This window comes from Eurytemora carolleeae, unplaced genomic scaffold (genome assembly GCF_000591075.1).
Source record: "Eurytemora carolleeae unplaced genomic scaffold, Eaff_2.0 scaffold28, whole genome shotgun sequence".
Classification (NCBI taxonomy): Eukaryota; Metazoa; Arthropoda; class Copepoda; order Calanoida; family Temoridae; genus Eurytemora; species Eurytemora carolleeae.
In genome coordinates, this window is record NW_019396147.1 from 571,504 (window position 1) to 590,851 (window position 19,348).

General features: G+C 34.6%; 1 protein-coding gene across 12 annotated transcripts; it reads right to left on the reverse strand.

Moving 5' to 3' along the window:
* Window positions 1-9,506: 9,506 nt before the first annotated feature.
* On the reverse strand, window positions 9,507-18,942 carry LOC111696350 (uncharacterized). 12 transcript variants are annotated; one of them, XR_002764069.1, is made up of 11 exons: window positions 18,767-18,942; window positions 18,063-18,195; window positions 17,691-17,751; window positions 16,865-17,502; window positions 15,804-16,463; window positions 13,309-13,418; window positions 12,824-13,123; window positions 12,073-12,200; window positions 11,816-11,992; window positions 10,983-11,471; window positions 9,507-9,761 (listed from the first exon to the last, which is right to left on the reverse strand). XR_002764069.1 is itself a non-coding variant. In XM_023465940.1 (10 exons), exons 1-10 carry the CDS (start codon window positions 18,902-18,904, stop codon window positions 11,189-11,191), a joined length of 2,628 nt encoding a protein of 875 aa, XP_023321708.1. In that variant the 5' UTR covers window positions 18,905-18,942; the 3' UTR covers window positions 9,932-11,188. The 12 variants fall into 12 exon arrangements, 1 of the variants encoding a protein (XP_023321708.1); XR_002764068.1 differs by having other exon boundaries at window positions 9,507-9,776; XR_002764061.1 differs by having other exon boundaries at window positions 10,739-11,471.
* Between the last annotated feature and the right edge of the window lie 406 nt (window positions 18,943-19,348).

Sequence of the window (19,348 nt, forward strand, 5' to 3'; positions counted from 1 at the left end):
TTGTGTTTACAATGCATGGATGCAAGATACGGATACAAGATACGGATAACTTCTTGTTTCATGAATTCACAACACAAAAGCTTTGACCTCTGGTTGCATAAGGGAAAAAATTTCCACTTAAAAAATCCAGATTTTTCCGATCAAATAGTTTAGACTTATTCTGTTCATCAATTTCAGAAAGCTTCTTTTTTGCACTCATTTAATAATTTAAAAAATCATCTGAATTATTTAAGACAAGTTCTTGATTATTCACTGTTTTCGTGGTAAATACTTGGTTTTTTTAAAGAAACTTTAGATTTTATCTCCTTTTGACCAACATTACTCATGATTCCCCCAACTGCGGAGAGTTAAGCTACTTAACGTTCCTTGGACAATTAACTAAAATAACGACCCGCTCTGTTCAGTTTTCATGAAAAATTGCGCATTTTCATCTTTAAAGGCAATAAAATTGGTCTTGGGAATTCTTGGTCAAGTAAAATTTCCTGTAAAGTAGTTGTAAATATTTAAAAACAGAGGTGTAATCACCCTCCACTAAACCCCACTTTTTCTTCGGTCAAAGCACTGCAAACCAAATAGATTATCACAACAGGTGGCAACAGAGAAATGGACCAATTATACATGACGTCACAAGTGTCAAATATAACAAGGAAGACAACATTCTCTCCCATTAGTTGACATGTTTTCCAAGATTAAATTAAAAAGTGTAAAAACAGAAAATAAAGAACACAAAATTGTTCTTATTTCACTGTAAGATCAGCACTTTATTATCAATATTATTAATAATTATCTGTTAACGCTTCTGACGTAAGAAAACAGCTGTACTGAAAGTGTACAAATTCTACGTTGCCAATCTATTTGCTGCAAACGACTGCAGAACACACCAAATGCTTAGTGGAGGGTGCAATGTGAATGAAGACATACTTGCACTGCAGCATTATGAGTTTATCTATAGAATTAATCCTAGTTCTGTATTACGAAATTGATGCAGTGTTCGAATACAGCTTGCTACGGTTTTTGTGTTCCTCTTGTTCCATGTTCATGGTATAGGATTCAACCAAACATCAGTTATAAAGTACAACAGACGATGATAAGCAAAAATATAAAATATAACAACAGAGAATTATTACTAATTGATATATTTTACTGTGCAGTTGTCAGAGCTTGTCGAAAAAAATAATAACAAGTTTTTTGGGTGAATAACTTCTAAAATTTTCTTTATAATACACAGAATACTTTTTAATTGAGACAAAAAACTGTTTGGTTTAAAGGAGGCATTTACAAAGATGAAGGAGGGTAAAGGATGGACAGTAATCAAATCATATATCTCTTTTAAGGTTCATCAACCTACAATATACACCTCTCATCAACATACAATATACACCTCTCATTCTTTGCCCTCACCCCCCTTTTAAATATGATTTTTAATTATTACGGTGATAACCAGAAAACTCTGAATTAGGAAGACGACTTTTAGAATCAAGTTAGAACTTAAAATAGTCCAATAAGCATGAAACAAAGCAGTTGTAAAGTGTAAAAAAACCTATTTCACTAAATTTGTGATTTATTAAGTGTCTAGAAAACTATTTGTTTCGTAAAAACATCAAAAACACTTCAGTACTGCTATATTGTTGTCTTCCTATCCCCGTGTTTTCTGGTGATTACTGTATACATTTTTATCACATTTATCTGACACTACGTCTCGCTGTATATTGTATAATTCTCATGTTTGAGGCAAAGTGCCCTGAGGTTTAGGATAAACATTCCATCCTTAGGATTAAACTACGATTGTACTTTACAACCATCTATCTCAGTTCTGTAATTTTATTGATCCGTTCGTATTACAAATACAGGGTTCAAACATCATGAGTTGTTATTAAATAGAAATTTGAAGTTTGACAGGACAGCACCAGATTCCTTTCATTTCTTCCAAATGTTAATGGATTGATCGTACATAGCTCTAGACTGAGATTTTCAGGATATAGCAGAAAAGAACCTGTAAAATCTTTCCCTGGGTTGTTTAGAAAGATGAAAATTTCCCTGTATTGAAGGACTGCAGAATGGTTTTTGTGAAAATTATATTGGCGTACTAAGCCTAGGGGTGTCAGAAATGATTTAAAAAAAAATATTTTTAACTCCTATAAAACTTATAAAGTTTAATTTTTTACTAACCTTTTTGTTCTGGATAATTGCAAATATCTATCTAAAACTTTCTTAAACCGGCATATTTTTTCTAAGTTCATTTATTTAAGAGTTTGAGTCAAAATAAGTAAGGATAAATTGCTTTATATCGAGTATATATCCTTAAACATACCGATGTAAAACCTTTCAGAAAGTAGGAAAGATTAATTCTACAATTTTTTTTCCATCTTTCTAAATATCCCAGGGAAAGATTTTACAGGTTCTTTGAAAATTAATTTGAGGCTACTTTAAATACAGAAAATGCAGGATTTGTTGTTTGTATTCTTTAAGTATTTATTCGTTCAATGCGGCAATGCAATTATGCATTAGACTTTCAGTATCTATAAAACCGTACTTTAAATTAGAAACTGGTTAAACCATATTAAATTTTCTTGGTTAAAACCATAAAACCAAGGTTAAAACACGGGACTAGAGATGTAGAGAATAGGATAGCAATATAAATAAATCAATGTTACAGTCTAGAGAATAAAGAGTTAAAAATTGATAATTTCAGTGAACACGGACCACAAACTCCAATTTTCTAATCTCCATGTGCATATATATTTTAAACCTGAAGGCGTAAATTTTTGATTTTTCAAACTTAGACTTTTTGAACAGAATTCATAGTTTACAAATCAAAAACATAAAAATAAGAAAACTTGATCATGCTCTTTAACAAAAACGCATCATTTCTTTTGCCCAAATCATAAAATTTTAACGTATTTTCGTTTTTTAATCTTTATCTTTACTGGCACAATTTCTTTGCAACAAACATTATAAAATAAAATACATTTCTACATTTTTTTTTTGTCTTTGTCTATGTTTTTTTTTTCTAAGTTAAAAAACCTACATTCAAGGCATAGAATTGAATTCAACATTCAAAGTTTTAGGTCGACCTAAGTTTCATCCTATGTTGGTCTCACTGTGTTCTAGATAACTCTGAAAGTTAGTAAGCAAATATTTAGACAGCCTCGACTTTAAAGTGTCGCAACGCCTCGGTCTCTGGTTTTACCTCACCAACTCTCTTACACTTTTTTGCAGCCCTAGGTATACACAATTAAAAATTGCACCGCGCTTATTTCTAGCTCAAGTTAATATGGGGAGAAATTGGCAAAATACTGTTTGTTTTTGCACGTGAGCGTGCCCATCTGGGTTCTAATTGATGTCTTGATTTTATGAAGGAAATGAGATTTTGCCACAAAGTCTAATTTTCTAATCCTTATATCTTGGCAATCTGATGGTTTAAACCTTTGAAATTTCAATAAGATTATTTGTTTTAAGAGCTTTTAGTTTGAAAAATAAAAGATCTACGACCTTAGGCTGCAGAGTTTGTGGCAAGAACCCAGTAAAAATTTACTAGTATTTTGGTAAAGTTATTCGGATCATTCTTGATCTCGACATTTAAGACATCCTTGTCACATTTGATCATAATATTTAAGTATTTATAATCTCATTTACCAGTATCATCAATCAGAATTCACAAAACCTTCTTCTAAAATACGGCAGCTCATCCCCTCTTATAAACTTGATATCAGAGACGTAACAGAATGTTACAGCTACCAGTAGCTAGAGAAGGGGGGGGGGGATAAAGTATATAAGCCATGTGAAAAATATCCCTAATAAACAAAACCTTTTCATATTTCTAAATGGTTTGACGGGAATATTTACAAAATATTTAGGAATTTGTTAAACGGTTTTTAAAGTATTTAGATATAGAATATAGACCCTGTAGATAGCATGAGTTGTAGGATACCCTGTAGATAGCTAGAGTTGTAGGATACCCTGTAGATAGCTAGAGTTGTAGGATACCCTGTAGATAGCTAGAGTTGTAGGATACCCTGTAGATAGCTAGAGTTGTAGGAAACCCTGTAGATAGCTAGAGTTGTAGGGTACCCTGTAGATAGCTCGAGTTGTAGGATACCATTTAGATAGCTAGAGCTGTAGGATACCCTGTAGATAGCTAGAGTTGTAGGATACCCTGTAGATAGCTATAGTTGTAGGATACCCTGTAGATAGCTAGAGTTGTAGGATACCATGTAAATAGCTATAGTTGTAGGATACCCTGTAGATAGCTAGAGTTGAAGGATACCCTGTAGATAGCTAGAGTTGTAGGATACCCTGTAGATAGCTAGAGTTGTAGGAAACCCTGAAGAGTTGTAGGATACCCTTTAGAGTTGTAGTAAACCCTGTAGAGTTGTAGGATACCCTGTAGAGTTGTGTTTACAATGCATTATCTCCGACAACCTTCGATGATATCTGAATGAAGTAAATGTGAACCATCACACAGAACATCGGAATAAAATACGTGAGAGCTAACTGTAAACTGTAAGCTTGAAGTATTTCATTTTGATTTTTCTCAGGCAGTAACATGATAAAATTTATGCCTACTGCTAATTTAGTTTAAAAGGTTGAAACGCCGTTGGGAGGAAGAGTGGTCGTGGAAGGTGGGGGGGGGTGGTAGAATAGTTACCCTTATTTATTGGGTAATTCAATCTTTAGTTATATCTTTTTAAAACTTTACTCAGAAGCACAAAATATGAAAAGTCATTGTCACATATTACATCCTTACCAAGAACCCATGGACCCTTGTACCCAGTACTAGTTTTAGATTTAAGTTGCTGCATGGACCCTTGTCCAAGTACTAGTTTTAGATCTAAGTTGCTGCATGGACCCTTGTACCCTGTACTAGTTTTAGATCTAGGTTGCTGCATGGTTCCTTGTACCCAGTACTAGTTTTAGATCTAAGTTGCTGCATGGACCCTTGTACCCAGTACTAGTCTTAGATCTACGTTGCTGCATGGACCCTTGTACCCTGTACTAGTTTTAGATCTAGGTTGCTGGATGGACCCTTGTACCCTGTACTAGTTTTAGATCTAAGTCGCTGCATGAACCCTTGTACCCTGTACTAGTTTTAGATCTAAGTTGCTGCATGGACCCTTGTACCCTGTACTAGTTTTAGATCTAAGTTGCTGCATGGACCCTTGTACCCTGTACTAGTTTTAGATCTAAGTTGCTGCATGGACCCTTGTACCAGTACTAGTTTTAGACCTAAGTTGCTGCATGGACCCTTGTACCAGTACTAGTTTTAGATCTAAGTTGCTGCATGGACCCTTGTACCAAGTACTAGCTTTAGATCTACGTTGCTGCATGACAACTGTAATATTGTGATATAAGAACATTTTTAGCAGGTTTTATTTTAACCTAATTCTGTGCTATTCTCTAAAACAGAGAAGTGAATAAAACAAAGATAAGGATAATGTGTTTTAAATCTGTTTTAAATATTTTGTTTTATAAATATTACCGGATATAAATCTTTAAATGTGGAAATGTTAAGGTTGTCACAGTCTGTATGTAAAATTTGCCATCTGCCAACTCTCTAAATCCAACCCATCCTATAAATTCAATTAAATTTAACCCATCCTACAAAATCCTCCTAATCCAACCCATCCTAAAAACTTCTCTGAATCCAACCCACCCTTATCAACTCCTCTGAATCCAACCCATCCTGCCAACTCCTCCCAACCCATTCCATATCCTAGCTAACCACCCTGAATCCAACCCAATCCTATCCCATCCTCTGAATTCAACCCGTCCTATCAACTCCTCTGAATCCAACCCCCCTTCTATCAACTCCTCTGAAACCTACCCATCCATCCAACTCATCTGAATCCCAACTATCCTACCAACTCCTCTGAATCCAACCTATCCTACCAACTCCTCTGAATCCAACCCATCCTAAAAACTCCTCTGAATCCAACCCACCCTTATCAACTCCTCTGAATCCAACCCATCCTGCCAACTCCTCCTAACCCATTCCATATCCTAGCTAACTCCCCTGAATCCAACCCATCCTACCCAACTCCTCTGAATACAACCCATCCTACCAACTCATCTTAATCCCTCCCATCCTATCCCATCCTCTGAATTCAACCCGTCCTATCAGAGTTGAAGGATACCCTGTAGATAGCTAGAGTTGTAGGATACCCTGTAGATAGCTAGAGTTGTAGAAAACCCTGTAGATAGCTAGTTGTAGGATACCTCTGAAACCTACCCATCCATCCAACTCATCTGAATCCCAACTATCCTACCAACTCCTCTGAATCCAACCTATCCTACCAACTCCTCTGAATCCGACCCTACCTACTAGCTCCTCTGAATCCAACCCATCCTACAAACTCCTCTAAATTCAAACCCATCCTACAAACTCCTCTGAATCCGACCCATCCTATCAACTCCTTTGAATCCAACCTATCCTATCAGCATTTCTGAATCCAACCCATCCTATCAACTCCTCCTAATCCAACCCATCCTATCAACTGCTCTGAATCCAACCCATTCTACCAACTCATCAGAATCCAACCCATCCTACCAACTCCCCTGAATCCAACCCATCCTACCAACTCCCCTGAATCCAACCTATCCTATCAATTCCCCTGAATCCAACCGATCCTATGAACACCTTTGAATCCAACCCGTCTTACCAACTCCCCTGAATCTAACCCGTTCTTCTAACTCCCCTGAATCCAATCCATCCTAAAAACTCTTCCTAATCCAACACATCCTATCAACTTCTCTGAATCCAACCCCTCCTACCAACTCCCCTGAATCAAACCCGTTCTACCAACTCCCCTGAATCCAACCCATTCTACCAACTTCTCTGAATCCAACCCATCCTACCAACTCCTCTGAATCCAACTCATCCTACCAACTTCTCTGAATCTAACCCATCCTACAAACTCCTCCTAATCCAACCCATCCTACCAACTCCCCTGAATCCAACCCGTTCTACCAACTCCCCTGAATCCAACCCGTTCTACCAACTCCCCTGAATCCAACCCATCCTACCAACTCTCCTGAATCCAACCCATCCTACCAACTCTCCTGAATCCAACCCATCCTACCAACTCCCCTGAATACAACCCATCCTCCAACTCCCCTGAATACAACCCATCCTACCCGGGTAGAATCTAAGAGTCTGAAACCTAGTCTTAGACGCCGGGCCGACCTCCTCAGACCCTCTGTTTTTGGAAAAAAATATAAAATTTCACCAAATATATGTAATATGAGAAAAAACCATTAAAATATTTGAGCATTCCTCTCCCCATCCCTTTCTTCAAGCACCCCTCCATAAGCCAGAGGCAGGCTCTAATATATTAAACTAAACTTACATATATGTTTATTTAGATTTTTTTCTTAGATGCATCAGTGTTGCTCTAGTATCCGAGGAGGATAAAAGCATTTAATTTAGAAAATTTTGATAATTCACATGATAGTTTCTAATAACCAAAATATTTCATTGATTTTTTATGTAAAAGATGGATCCCACATCAAGCTGTGACATACGCAAAGAGAATAGAATAAATATTAGACTGGAATTTAAACAATCCTTGTCAGTCCCTTTCAGCCTGAAAGGTAGTTCAAAGTGTACAAATCATGTAAATGTTCACAAATTATTTGCAGTATACAGTATGTTCCCTAGACTATCCATTTAAATTTCGAATTTTTTAAAGCTGTTAAATAAACTTTATAAAATGAATTATGAGAAAACATAATTTGATTTATAGTTATAACGGAAAATCATCGTTTGTAAAGTGAAAGGCATAGAGTCTGTGTGAAATGATAATTGGTCAATTATGAAACCAGCCTATTTCATAATTTGGTTTTCTTTTACTATTAATTTTAGATTTTCTATATAATGATGTTCCAGGGCCCAAAAGATTATATAGCGCAAATGTGTAAAGTACACCTGCAGTATGGAAACATTACAACAAAATGGCCGTTTTACATTTTTTTCTAGTAAATTCCACTTTAATATATATTCTATTCTCCTTGGACATCCGTATTGTGTTTTATTGACAGCACGGAGACAGTACACTGCAGTATTAAAAACTAGAAATTCAAGGCGCTTCGCGCCCTTCTTTCTAGCCTTAGCAAAAAATTTCGCGGATTTTCAAAATTTTTAAAAATTTAATGACGATCGAATTTTGATGGAGACAAATATTTGAAATTTTGATTTTTCATAAACCTTCCCTGGGGTCCCTAGATGTCCCACAAAAAATTTGGGCCCGATCGGTTCAGCCGTTTTGACGTTTATTGGATACAAACAAACAAACAGACAAACAGACAAGCCAAATTTATATATAGATGTATTACATCCGCTCAACGTTAAATCCGTCCTCTGATAATTCGGACCTACCCGCATTTGATTTTCTGTTGGTTTGATGAATTGTATTTCGGATAAACACTCAATTGAAAAAAAAGTAGTGTATCCGACCTTCTGTAGGTCGCTTTCACACTTCTGTAGCTGTTGGATGCTTATTAAGTTGTGGTTCCAAAATGAATAGTTTGCGTTAAGTTCCGGACAGAACAAAATTAATTAACAGAGCTTTTTCATTTTGGCTCATTGTAAATATTTGTTTAATTGTTTTTATCATATTGCATTATGTATTTGAAAATAAATACTAAACTAGATTTATAATGCTTTTTGATAAGATTATTCTGCGTAGCTTTTAAGGCTATTTATTTATTTCAGAAAAAACTTTCAACTATTTAATTTTGACTTGTTTTTGTCAATTACACATATTGTTTTCAGAATCCTTTTCTGTGCAAAACGTTAAGCAGCATTTTAACCAGGGAGTAAGGAATAGAAGGGAGACATAACTGACGCGGTTCGCCCTACCATATGATTATACATGCTTTGCAGACGAGTACTCCATTTGTATATGAAGTATTTGTACAATTACCGCGTATACAATAACCTATTCTGAATATTTCTTATAGAAATGGAGTACCGTCTGCAAAGCATGTATAATCATATGGTAGGGCGAACCGCGTCAGTTGTATCTCCCTTATTTTCCTTACTCCCTGATTATAACACTTAACAACATTCAAGACGACATTATATAAATTATTCCGTTGTCTTCTTTAATATGGGTTATACTTAGATAAAGAAAACTTTCAGGTGCTTTAATCCTATATTTTAGAATAACAACATAATATTTTATTAAAACAAAAGCTCAGAAGAGAATGGATTGAAAAAATATTTCGACTATTTTACATATGTTTTGAATAATATATAATGAAGGGTTTAGTCCCATGTATATTAATAGACCTGTGTGATGAAAACAATTTATCCCATAATAGTCAGAAGACCCATAGAATATGTTGTGGCCAATTTTTTGAAAAATATTTGAAATAAATCAATTTTTCATTGTTTTCATAGTAAATTTGTTACATTACATATAGTCTCAAGGTTTGCTCCAATAATTTATAATTCACAATTTTAACCATTATAAATCCCCTCTAACAGTAAGAAAATAAAAGATTACTCAAAATTTAACTTATATTACTTTACTCCAATTTTTATATAAAAGCACCATATTATTTTTCATCAAAACACAGAATGAATATATTTCGTAATTTTTCATAGAAGGAACACGCATAATAGAATTTAGTATAAATTTAACAAAAACTTAATAATTTAGATATTATTAAATTGGTAAAAATATAAATTTTTATCGTAACATAATTATAACTGATCAATTGTCTCAAACTCTAATCTAATTCTTAATGCCAAGGGCAACCTGATGTCGCGGAACCTTGATATTTTAAAAGTTAAAATATCAATATTCACTTTGTGCAGTTCCTTTATATCTTATAACAACTACAACATACAATTTTCATAGTGAGAAAACGTTAGAAAACGCAGTGAAAGTGAAAAAATATCCCCACATTTCTGATTTCGCTTTAAAGATTAAGGAACATAATTTATATTTCGCATTCAATATTTTAATGGAAAATTTATAAAAAATAATATTTTACCATAAAACGGTCTACACAAGTGCGTAACTTTCCATTCTACCACTAGTTAAAACCTACTCTTCAAAAGTTTTATCACAAATTTTTAAAAATAAAATTTTCAATAGTCGTCTTTCTAATTAACAATCACTGGTTTCTTTGCTTACTTATATACCAACAAGACAAGAAAATATAAGGCAAAATCTAGTGGAATACTTTCATACACAAAATATTAAAAACTAGAATGAAATTTTACATTAATAATTTTATCACTGAAAATAAGGATGCTTAAGACTTGATCGGAATGATTATCACAATAGGCTTTCCAGATAGAATTTTAAAAAAATGGCCTTAAAAAACTGCAGAATTTGAAAGGGCCACAAACAAAAACAAACTGAATAATGTACGTCAGAAATGAGATTCTGCACTTTGGGTGATCATGTAAAGTACATTCGGAATATTTTAACCAAATGTGATTCGTTATTCTGTGTTTGTAATACAGAAACCCGTATTATTGATTACATTCTACATAGTTCCAATTGATATAGGTGATCCATTCTAGTAGAAGGGTTCGTTCCAGTTCATGTCAAAACGGATCGGATACAGATAAGCTTAATTGTTGATATTTAATTCCCCTCTTCAAGAAATTTAAGCTTCTTAATAATGACATTCGGTAAGAAGTTGTTCAAATTATTACGCAAATGGTTAGACAGTGCTTTAATTTTGAATTTTTCAAGTTTAATTCGGTGGAATGGACCTGAACCTAGGCAGCTGAAAAATAGTCTAAAGAGGTTGGAAATTTTGTGTGGATATGATATCTGTTGAAGTGCGAAGGAAGTTCGTTCTTTAGTTGTGGAAGCAGTAACAAGGTCTAACCCTATAAAACTTAATGCGTACTTCTGACATCAATTGTTTTGAGAGAAAAAATCAGATAAAACGTTTAGATAATTTTTCTTCTAAATGTGATATCCGTATCCGCATAATACTTTAAAGGGATCATTTCGAACCGTGGGATCAAAACTAGTGAATGTGTTGATATAAGATAATACTTTTACATGATTTACTAGATTTAGGCTGAACTGGAAGCTTGGCTGTGATGTTTGAAAACTTGATCCTCAGTCAGATATAAAAAGTTCTTTTTTGTAAAATTGTTTTTAACTTTTACCCGAGGTTCAAGATTTCGGTCTTATCGGAAGATTTGTTGGTTGCAGGGTTAGGTTTCACTTGAAGGTTTAGGTTTTGCTAATTTTGGAATCTTAAACGAGGCAACAGCCTCACAAGTTGAAATACTCCGATTGAGGACTGGTAAAAAACTCCGCTTCTCCTCCTGAACTGAAACAGATCTTTTAAACTTTTTGGTTTCCGTCTCCGGTTCAATGCATTTTTCTTGTTTTTCAGACAGAGTTCTCTTCGTTTTCTTCTTCTTTCTTTTCTTAATAATGTGAGGAGATGAGGAGCGACTTCTTTTCTCCTCCGCGTCAGAATTTGGCAAGTCCCTGAAGTAGATTAATATTGTGTTAGTTTTAATAAATGCTAGCTGGAGTGCCCAGCGTTGCCCATAGAATTTAAATAAAAAGCGAATTAAAAAAATCAATTTTTGAAAAAAAATTATTTGTTTAGCCAGTGTTACGCAACGGGTACCCATGGGTTCCCCCCCCAAAAATTAAGCCCATTAGGTCCAGCCATTTGGCCAGCTATAGCTGACATATATATATATATATATATATATAGGAGCGAAGAACTTTTTTATATAGAGCTAGCTATATATATCAGCGAAGAGTTTCGTCATAAAGATTAGGAATTCACAACACTAAATCTTTCTCAATTTAAACATCTATACCTTTTTCTATGCACTTTCTTATCATTGTCACTTGAGCCGTCTGAATCCGACCCGATCAGTTTCATTATATAAATAGCTTTATCAAGAATCTTCTCCTTTCCTTCGTCCTGGAACTTGACACTGATCTTGGCTTTCTTGGTCATCCACGCCAGGACGTCTCCACCTCTCTTCTGCTTTCTGTTATCAAAACAGTCAAATTTTAGAGTGGTTGTGTTCATAAAAAATTAAAAGTTAAAAATCAGTTAGGGTTTGCTTACCGTTCGTCCAAACGTTTTCTTCTCTCATCCTCTTCACTGGAGACATCTTCATCACTTTCCGCTCGCAGCCTCTTCTTCTTCTTCTTCTTTTTATCTTTTCTACTCCTTTCACGATCAGAATTGGAATCCTGGAATTAAAGAACATTTTCTGAATTAAGTTATTTGATATTTAATTGAAGATTTGTATGATATTATACGAAAAGAAAACTTCTACTTGAATAAGTTTTAAATTAATGATAAAACTAAGAATTCGCTTTTTTTGGGAGCTGTAAAAGAATGACTCTGTAAGCCCCCATTTCTTGGATATTCCGGACACAACGGATGAGCTACACACTCAGCTGCCAGTACACCTGAACCACGCTTGACACGGTAAGGGAAAGATAGGACCAGGAGATCAGACAGGATCTAGATCCTGAATTTCCTGATTTTGATTAAAATCCATTACAAATATGGAGCCTCGGGATCAAGCATGGATCTCCATCTTCATCATTAATTTAATTTCTTTTTGATATCCATTGATGGTAATACCCTCCAGGTATAACTTTAATTCAAGGATCAAGCATTGTTCTCAAATATAAAAGTGCGCACAAAGCGTTCAAGATTAACAATTTCTCTACAAAGTTCCAATTTCTGTTATGAAAAATAAAAACCTCAAAATTTCATGTATATTTGTTATGGCTCAAGTATATCAAATCAGTGATAAGTTTGTGAAAATAAAACCAGGAAAAATAGAACGAACGAGTTTTATTACCTCATAGTCGTCCGGTACAAGCCAATCATTATCATCCTCAAATTTGAAGGGAGCCTTAGGTTTCAAATCCAAGACTTTTGAAACAGGACTTGATTTAGACTTCGTATGACTTGAACTGGATGATTTAGGTAGACTCGAACTAGAGGATTTCGAACTCGAATGTTTAGACTGACTCGAGCTTGATAGTTTAGACTGACTCGAAGTGGGATGTTTAGCTGGACTGGGTGAATGACTATGCTCTGCTGATTTGTTGGACCGATTAAACTCATCTTTTTCTTTTTGACGCTTTTTCTTCTTTTTCTAAAATAAAAAAAAAACATTTTATCAAAACTGTATGTAAATAAGAAAAAATGTGTAATTAAAAAAAGTAAGCGATGAAATTATTTGAAGGGAAAACCTATTTTGCTGTTTTCATAAAAATATCCCCTTACCCCCTTCTCCCATTCTTTATTAATAGAAGTTAAAACTAATTAAACTTTTGATACCTTTCTTTTCTCCTTGTAGATCGGATTATCGGAGTCGGACTCAACCAACCTTTTCTTAACCCTAGCAACCTTATCCTGCAGCTCATCAAGGATACTCAGATCTACATTTTCTAAACGAAAGAAGAAATACAAATATGGGATTGTGCACAAGTTTATGGAAGATTTTTATCGAAGAAAGGAAACAATGAAACAGAGATACAATCTGATCAGAGTCTGTGATGTGTACTATGCTCATTAAAGCACATACGCAAGGGAAGACAAGGAAGAAAAGATGAACTCTGGTCCTGATCCTTTATAAGTCCAGAGCTGAAAACTTTAGAATGGTGGATATCGAGATCAATGCTTGATCTCCTCTTTTTTATTAATCTCCAGATTATTTTAATCCTTCTACACTTAAGTACCTAGAATTCTACCAATCAGAGTGTACCAAAAGAAAGGATTCAGAAATTCATAAGTTTCCACAGTGAATATTCTAATTCTAAAGTTTTCAGCTCAGAGCTGAAAACCTAAGAATGGTGGATATCGAGATCAATGCTTGATCATCTCTTTTTGCTAATATAAAGACTAAATTAGTCTTTAGATTAATTTCTAGAGATTAGAGATGCCCTCGTTAACTATTGAAAACCCGTTTTTTTGCGCTATTCTGGTGTTGATGGTGTCATATCAATTGAAATAATGATCGATTGAACGAACATTGGGTTAATGTTTTTTAAGACTAGCGTTCAAAATGGCTATAGTCCTCAAATGTGCTAAAATGTTTTTAACAAGTTCATTTTAACATGATTAAATTCATATTTGTTTAAATGCTCTAAAACCCGGCTAGTGAACACTTAAGTTATATCGGATATTAGTCCAATCGATATAGCATCGTATCTGTGATTGTTATCAAACGTAACTTTTATACAGTAGGTATCCAAAAAAGAGGATCAAGAAGAAAATCAAAAGTGTGGACATTGGATACTCAGATTAAGGATATCCCATTCTAAAGTTTCAGCTTAGGATAAACATCAATATTTGTGTGGGGGGGGGGATACGAATGAAGAGAATTATTATGGCGAAATTGATTATTATAATTTTGTTTAAAAACATAATTAAATTAGAAAATCGATTTTTGATTGGAGACAGGTCAAGGCTTCTGGCCTAAACTCCAGGTGACTAATGCTATACAAAATGTTCAATAAACCCTGAACATTTTCTTTTAATTTGAACATATTTACTGGACGCAAACATTATTTAGTAAAAAAAGTTCAATAACATTTTTAATAAGCTAAAAGCCATTTTCTGAGACATGGGAGCCGATGCCCAAATTCAACTTGCCAACCTTTTTCATCCAACCTTTACAAAGACAAAGAAGTCTGCAAGTTCTCATTCGTTTTCCAGGGCGGGAATTGTTGAAGATATCCCTCCAATAAATTTGATATTTTCAAAGACTGCCAAGGAACAGGGGCGTACGAAGCATACGTGTGTGGAAAGGCACATTTGCCCTCGTACGACCTTGTCCTTTGTGCCCCCCCCCCCTTAAAAAACCCCTTTTTTTAAAAAAATATTGATACCTTTTTTAACTATGTAAACTTAAATTTATGTAACTTTTTTTTTAAAAGGGGGGGGGCCACAATGTTGCCAGGGGGGGGGGGCATAAAATCAGGCAATCCCTCTTAATACTGTGGTGTAAGCTTCAAGGGATGAAAAATATAGATGGAAACGTTTCTAAAAAAATATCTACATTTTCATAGGATTAATACATATTGTATAATAAATTATGCTGAATTATGATATCAAATTTATATTTACACTGAAGGCAGTATTGATTAAAGCTTTTTTTTAATGAAACTTTTTTAGTTAAGGGTAAAAGTGAGATTTTGAAGTATTCTTTTTCTATACAATGTAATTATATTTCAATGGAATACATGCAATTTCAAGTGACCCTCCATTTACAAAGTGGCATGTCTGATGTACCTTTGAATCCTTAATTTCTCCATCGTTTCTGAAGCAAGAAATGCGCGAGTCACTTTTGTAGAGAAACCACGAAAAAATATTCAGTTTTTAAAATGGGAAACATGGATGTTTAATGCAATACTTGATCAGACAAAGCGTTGAAGGGTATTGTTGTGAATCAGAATATATTTTAATTCTTTTCTTAATTTTTTAGTTAGGGTGAGTGCAATGCAATACAATGTAGAATGTAGATTGCCCGAGGAAGATGTAATATTAAAAGAACCCCCCCCCCCCCCCAAGAGTCCTTTCCCCTCGGAGGGGGCACGCGCAGGGGGGACGGGGGGCTCAGACCCCCCTCGTACGCCCCTGCAAAGGAACCCTTTATAAGACAGACAACTTCTTTAACTGTCCTGTCTAACCTCGAACCCAGAGAAGACTCTATGTAAGCTGCTAGTCTACAGAAAAAAGAACCAATTTAGCGATGAACATTAAACACTAACAGTCATGGCAAATAAATTTTGTATTCTTTATTTAAACGAAAAAAGGCTTTAAATTCTTACCTAAAGCATTTTCAGATTTAGGGTTTTCTGTGAGAATTGTAGCAGTTCCTCCACAGCTCTCAAACTCCTTTCGAACCTTAGGAGTGTCAGGATTAGGACCTTCACTCTCCTGAGAACATTCTCCAAATAGTTCTGTCACATAACTCTGATGTTTCCGGTTCCGTTTAGAATCTCCGGAGAGATGACGCTTTGTGGTTTTAGTTGATTTCGAGTTTGTATCTCTGGAGTAGTAGGTTATCAGATCAGGAGAAACTCGCGCAGGCTCAACAGGTTTAGCTGTGGAAGATTTCGTTGTTAAACTTGACGAGTTTAAAGAAATAGGATTGGTTGGAACTCCGAGGTTGGCCAGCAGTTCCTCAGGCTGGAGACTAATACTTTTCTTGGGAACAATTTCCTGGATATAATCCTGCGGAATATCAAAGTTTTCCGGCATCTTGAACTCGTTATCTGATCTATCCACACTATCCAGGGAGGAGTTTTGATCATTCTCCAGCTCAGGATATAGATCATTTTCATCTTCAGCAGACTCTTCATTGTCGTTTGTAAATACTGGTGAATCAGATTGTTCTTCCGTATGCGTTCCCTCTTCAATAATATTCTCTGTAGCATCTTTAACTTCCTCCTTGCTCCCGTGAACTTTATTCAATTCATCCAGGAAAACTAAACAAATATTATACCTCATAAAATATTGAGAAAACTAAACAAATATTATACCTAATAAAATATTGATAAAACTAAACAAATATTATACATATTATACCTAATAAAATATTGAGAAAACTAAACAAATATTGAAAAAACTTAACATTATTATACCTAATAAAATATTGAGAAAACTTAACAATATTATACATAATAAAATATTGAGAAAACTGAACAAATATTATACCTAATAAAATATTGAGAAAACTGAACAAATATTATACCTAATAAAATATTGAGAAAACTAAACAAATATTATACCTAATAAAATATTGAGAAAGAAATCCGTTTCGTGAGTTAAAATATATATATTATATAATCATAAACTCTACGGCGAACAAGGATAGAATGATCCATACCTGAGATGGACTCTGGGGTTTCGTCGTAAGATCTATCCTGGTCCCCCTCAGCTATATGCTCTGCACCCCCGACAATGTGCTCGGCTTCCAAGTGTTTATCCCAAGCTGAGTTACTAGTAAATATTTTAAAACATATATCACAGTAGAATGTGTCAGGTACTCCAGGCTCAGTAGAGATTACATTAACTTCACCAGGACTGAGTTCAAGTTTATCAAGTTTATCCGTTGACTCAACCATTATTTTATCACCGTTGGTTTCCTTATCACACACCGCGGGTTCACTCTTCTCCACATTATTACAACTTGGAGATATGGATTTATCAAGATCATTATCATTCTTCCGGGTATCAAGATTAGCTCCGTCGGTAACATCTTCATTGTTTACTTCAGGATTCACAATCATGTTTTCATTGATTGAACTCTTGGACAGAACTGAATCTAGTTCGGAGCTAGAAAGAGCCGGAGCTTTCTCGGAACGATCCTGAATTTGATCCGGTAGCAAGCTCTCCGACCGATCCTGTACCTGCTCCGGTAGTAAGCTCTCGGATCGATCCTGAACCAGCTCCTGCCGCAAGCTCTCCGACTGATCCTCATCCTGCTCCGACAGCAAGCTATCGTCGGTAACAGAAGGATTCAATCTAAAACATTAAGGAATGCACATTTTTCTACTATTGCCGTAAAAAGTCAAATTTTATCCCATTTAAAGATAAAGATTGAAAAAATATTGTAGGGCGTAGGGAATTAATGGGGGTTCGGACTTAGTAATAGTTTAAATTAATAAATTAATGACTTTGAATAGGTAAATCTTCCTTAACTTTTATTTTACCTTAAAGTTTCACACAGCTTGTTGAATTCAGATTTAAAGCTTCTTTTCATTTGAACCGACCCTAATTATAAAAAGCATACAAAAATAATATAATGAAAACGCAAAAATAGGAAATTTCCATGTGTTTACATTGAAACAATTAAAAGCCCAATTGTTTTAATAATTTTCTTCATCTTCTTTAACATATAATTGATAAAGTAATTTAAAAACATTCTTAAAGTTAGTATCAAAAATTGTTTTATCCTTAAAACAAAATCTAGGAAAATTTTCTTTAAAAATCATCACCCGATTAACAGAGGAAAATTGTATTAAAAAATTCTGAAAATTAAACTGGGATGGAGTCTATTTAAAATGATTATAAGCAAACTGAACCTGTGTATAGAAAGTGGATAAGTGCTCTGACTGTAGTCTGAGAGAAATCCAGATGAATTAAAGAATCTCCTCCAACTCTAACATCTACTAATCTCAAGCAGGAGCTGAGAATAGGACTGGCACTCAGAACACACTAGAACAGGGGGGTATATATTTTAAACATTGTCACATAGCAGAACTTACATTTGATAATTTAAAATACATAAAAATAAGACTTTCAGGTTGCTTCGCGTCCCTGGTTCTATTTTAAATGGTAGAAATTGTTGTTTTTATCATTTTGTCTTCTTAATTCAGAAGAGCTTTACTCATTATTTTTGTTCTGCTGTAGGCAAGGCAAGGGAGGCCAGCCACAACAATTTCTTGTTTGAACCACATTCTCCCCGTTTTCTCGTTCGAGCCACTTCGAAATCCTCGTCCTTTGATTATTTTGTTGTTTTAAAGTTTCTAATTCTTGAATATATAAAACTATTTTTCAAATATCTGGCCATGTTAGAGCATCAAATATGGATAGACTAAAGAATTGCAATGAGTACATCATGTTGGAATCTTTAAAGCAATTAGACACTTTAAAAAGAAGGACGAGGATTGCGAGGTGGCTCGGACTAGAAATTGTTGTAGCTTGCCTTCCTCCCATCTAAGGCAGTCGAAGGACTAAAAAAATTACCCATAATTTTTCTCAGAAAATTAAATTCGACGAAACTTACACTATGCGCCATAAATCTGAATCCATCTGCTGTAATTATCTTAACATCTGCCTGGTTCATCCCAGAGGTGAGGAGGTGGGGCACCAGGACTCCGAGCCCCCCCTCCTTACTTTGCAGCTGTACCACACTTTTATTCATTCAGGGGCACCATTATTTCTGAAAAAAGGAACTAATCAATGTACTTTTGTCTATATTAGTGCACGTTTTATATTTTAAATAAGAAAATTTTAATCTAAAACAGGAAATGTTCCAAAATACAATAGTTGCTTTAAGTGATATTTAAATTACACTGAAATAACCAAATACTGAATTCATCTCTAGACAGCCTCCTATGTCACATTCCTTTAAAGAAGATGTGCGAATACAAAGAAACCAAAATTCTCCGTGTAGAAACTGCTTCTTAAGTTTTAATTCAACCTCGAAAAATAACATGATATAATTATATATACAAAAATAATTAATTATATATATACAAAAATAATAAAAAGATGATTCGATTGATTCTCAATTCTTGGCAAACCAAAATAGGTAATTTCCTAGAGAACGATTTTGTGAAATGATAATTGGTCAATTATGAAACCA

Coding starts and splice junctions, on each gene's coding strand:
- LOC111696350 (XM_023465940.1), bottom strand. CDS start 18,904: ATGAATAAAAGTGTGGTACAGCTGCAAAGTAAGGAGGGGGGGCTCGGA. Junction 17,503..17,690: donor AAGCTGTGTGAAACTTTAAG/GTAAAATAAAAG, acceptor TTAATGTTTTAG/ATTGAATCCTTCTGTTACCG. Junction 13,419..15,803: donor TAAATCTGAAAATGCTTTAG/GTAAGAATTTAA, acceptor TCTTTCGTTTAG/AAAATGTAGATCTGAGTATC.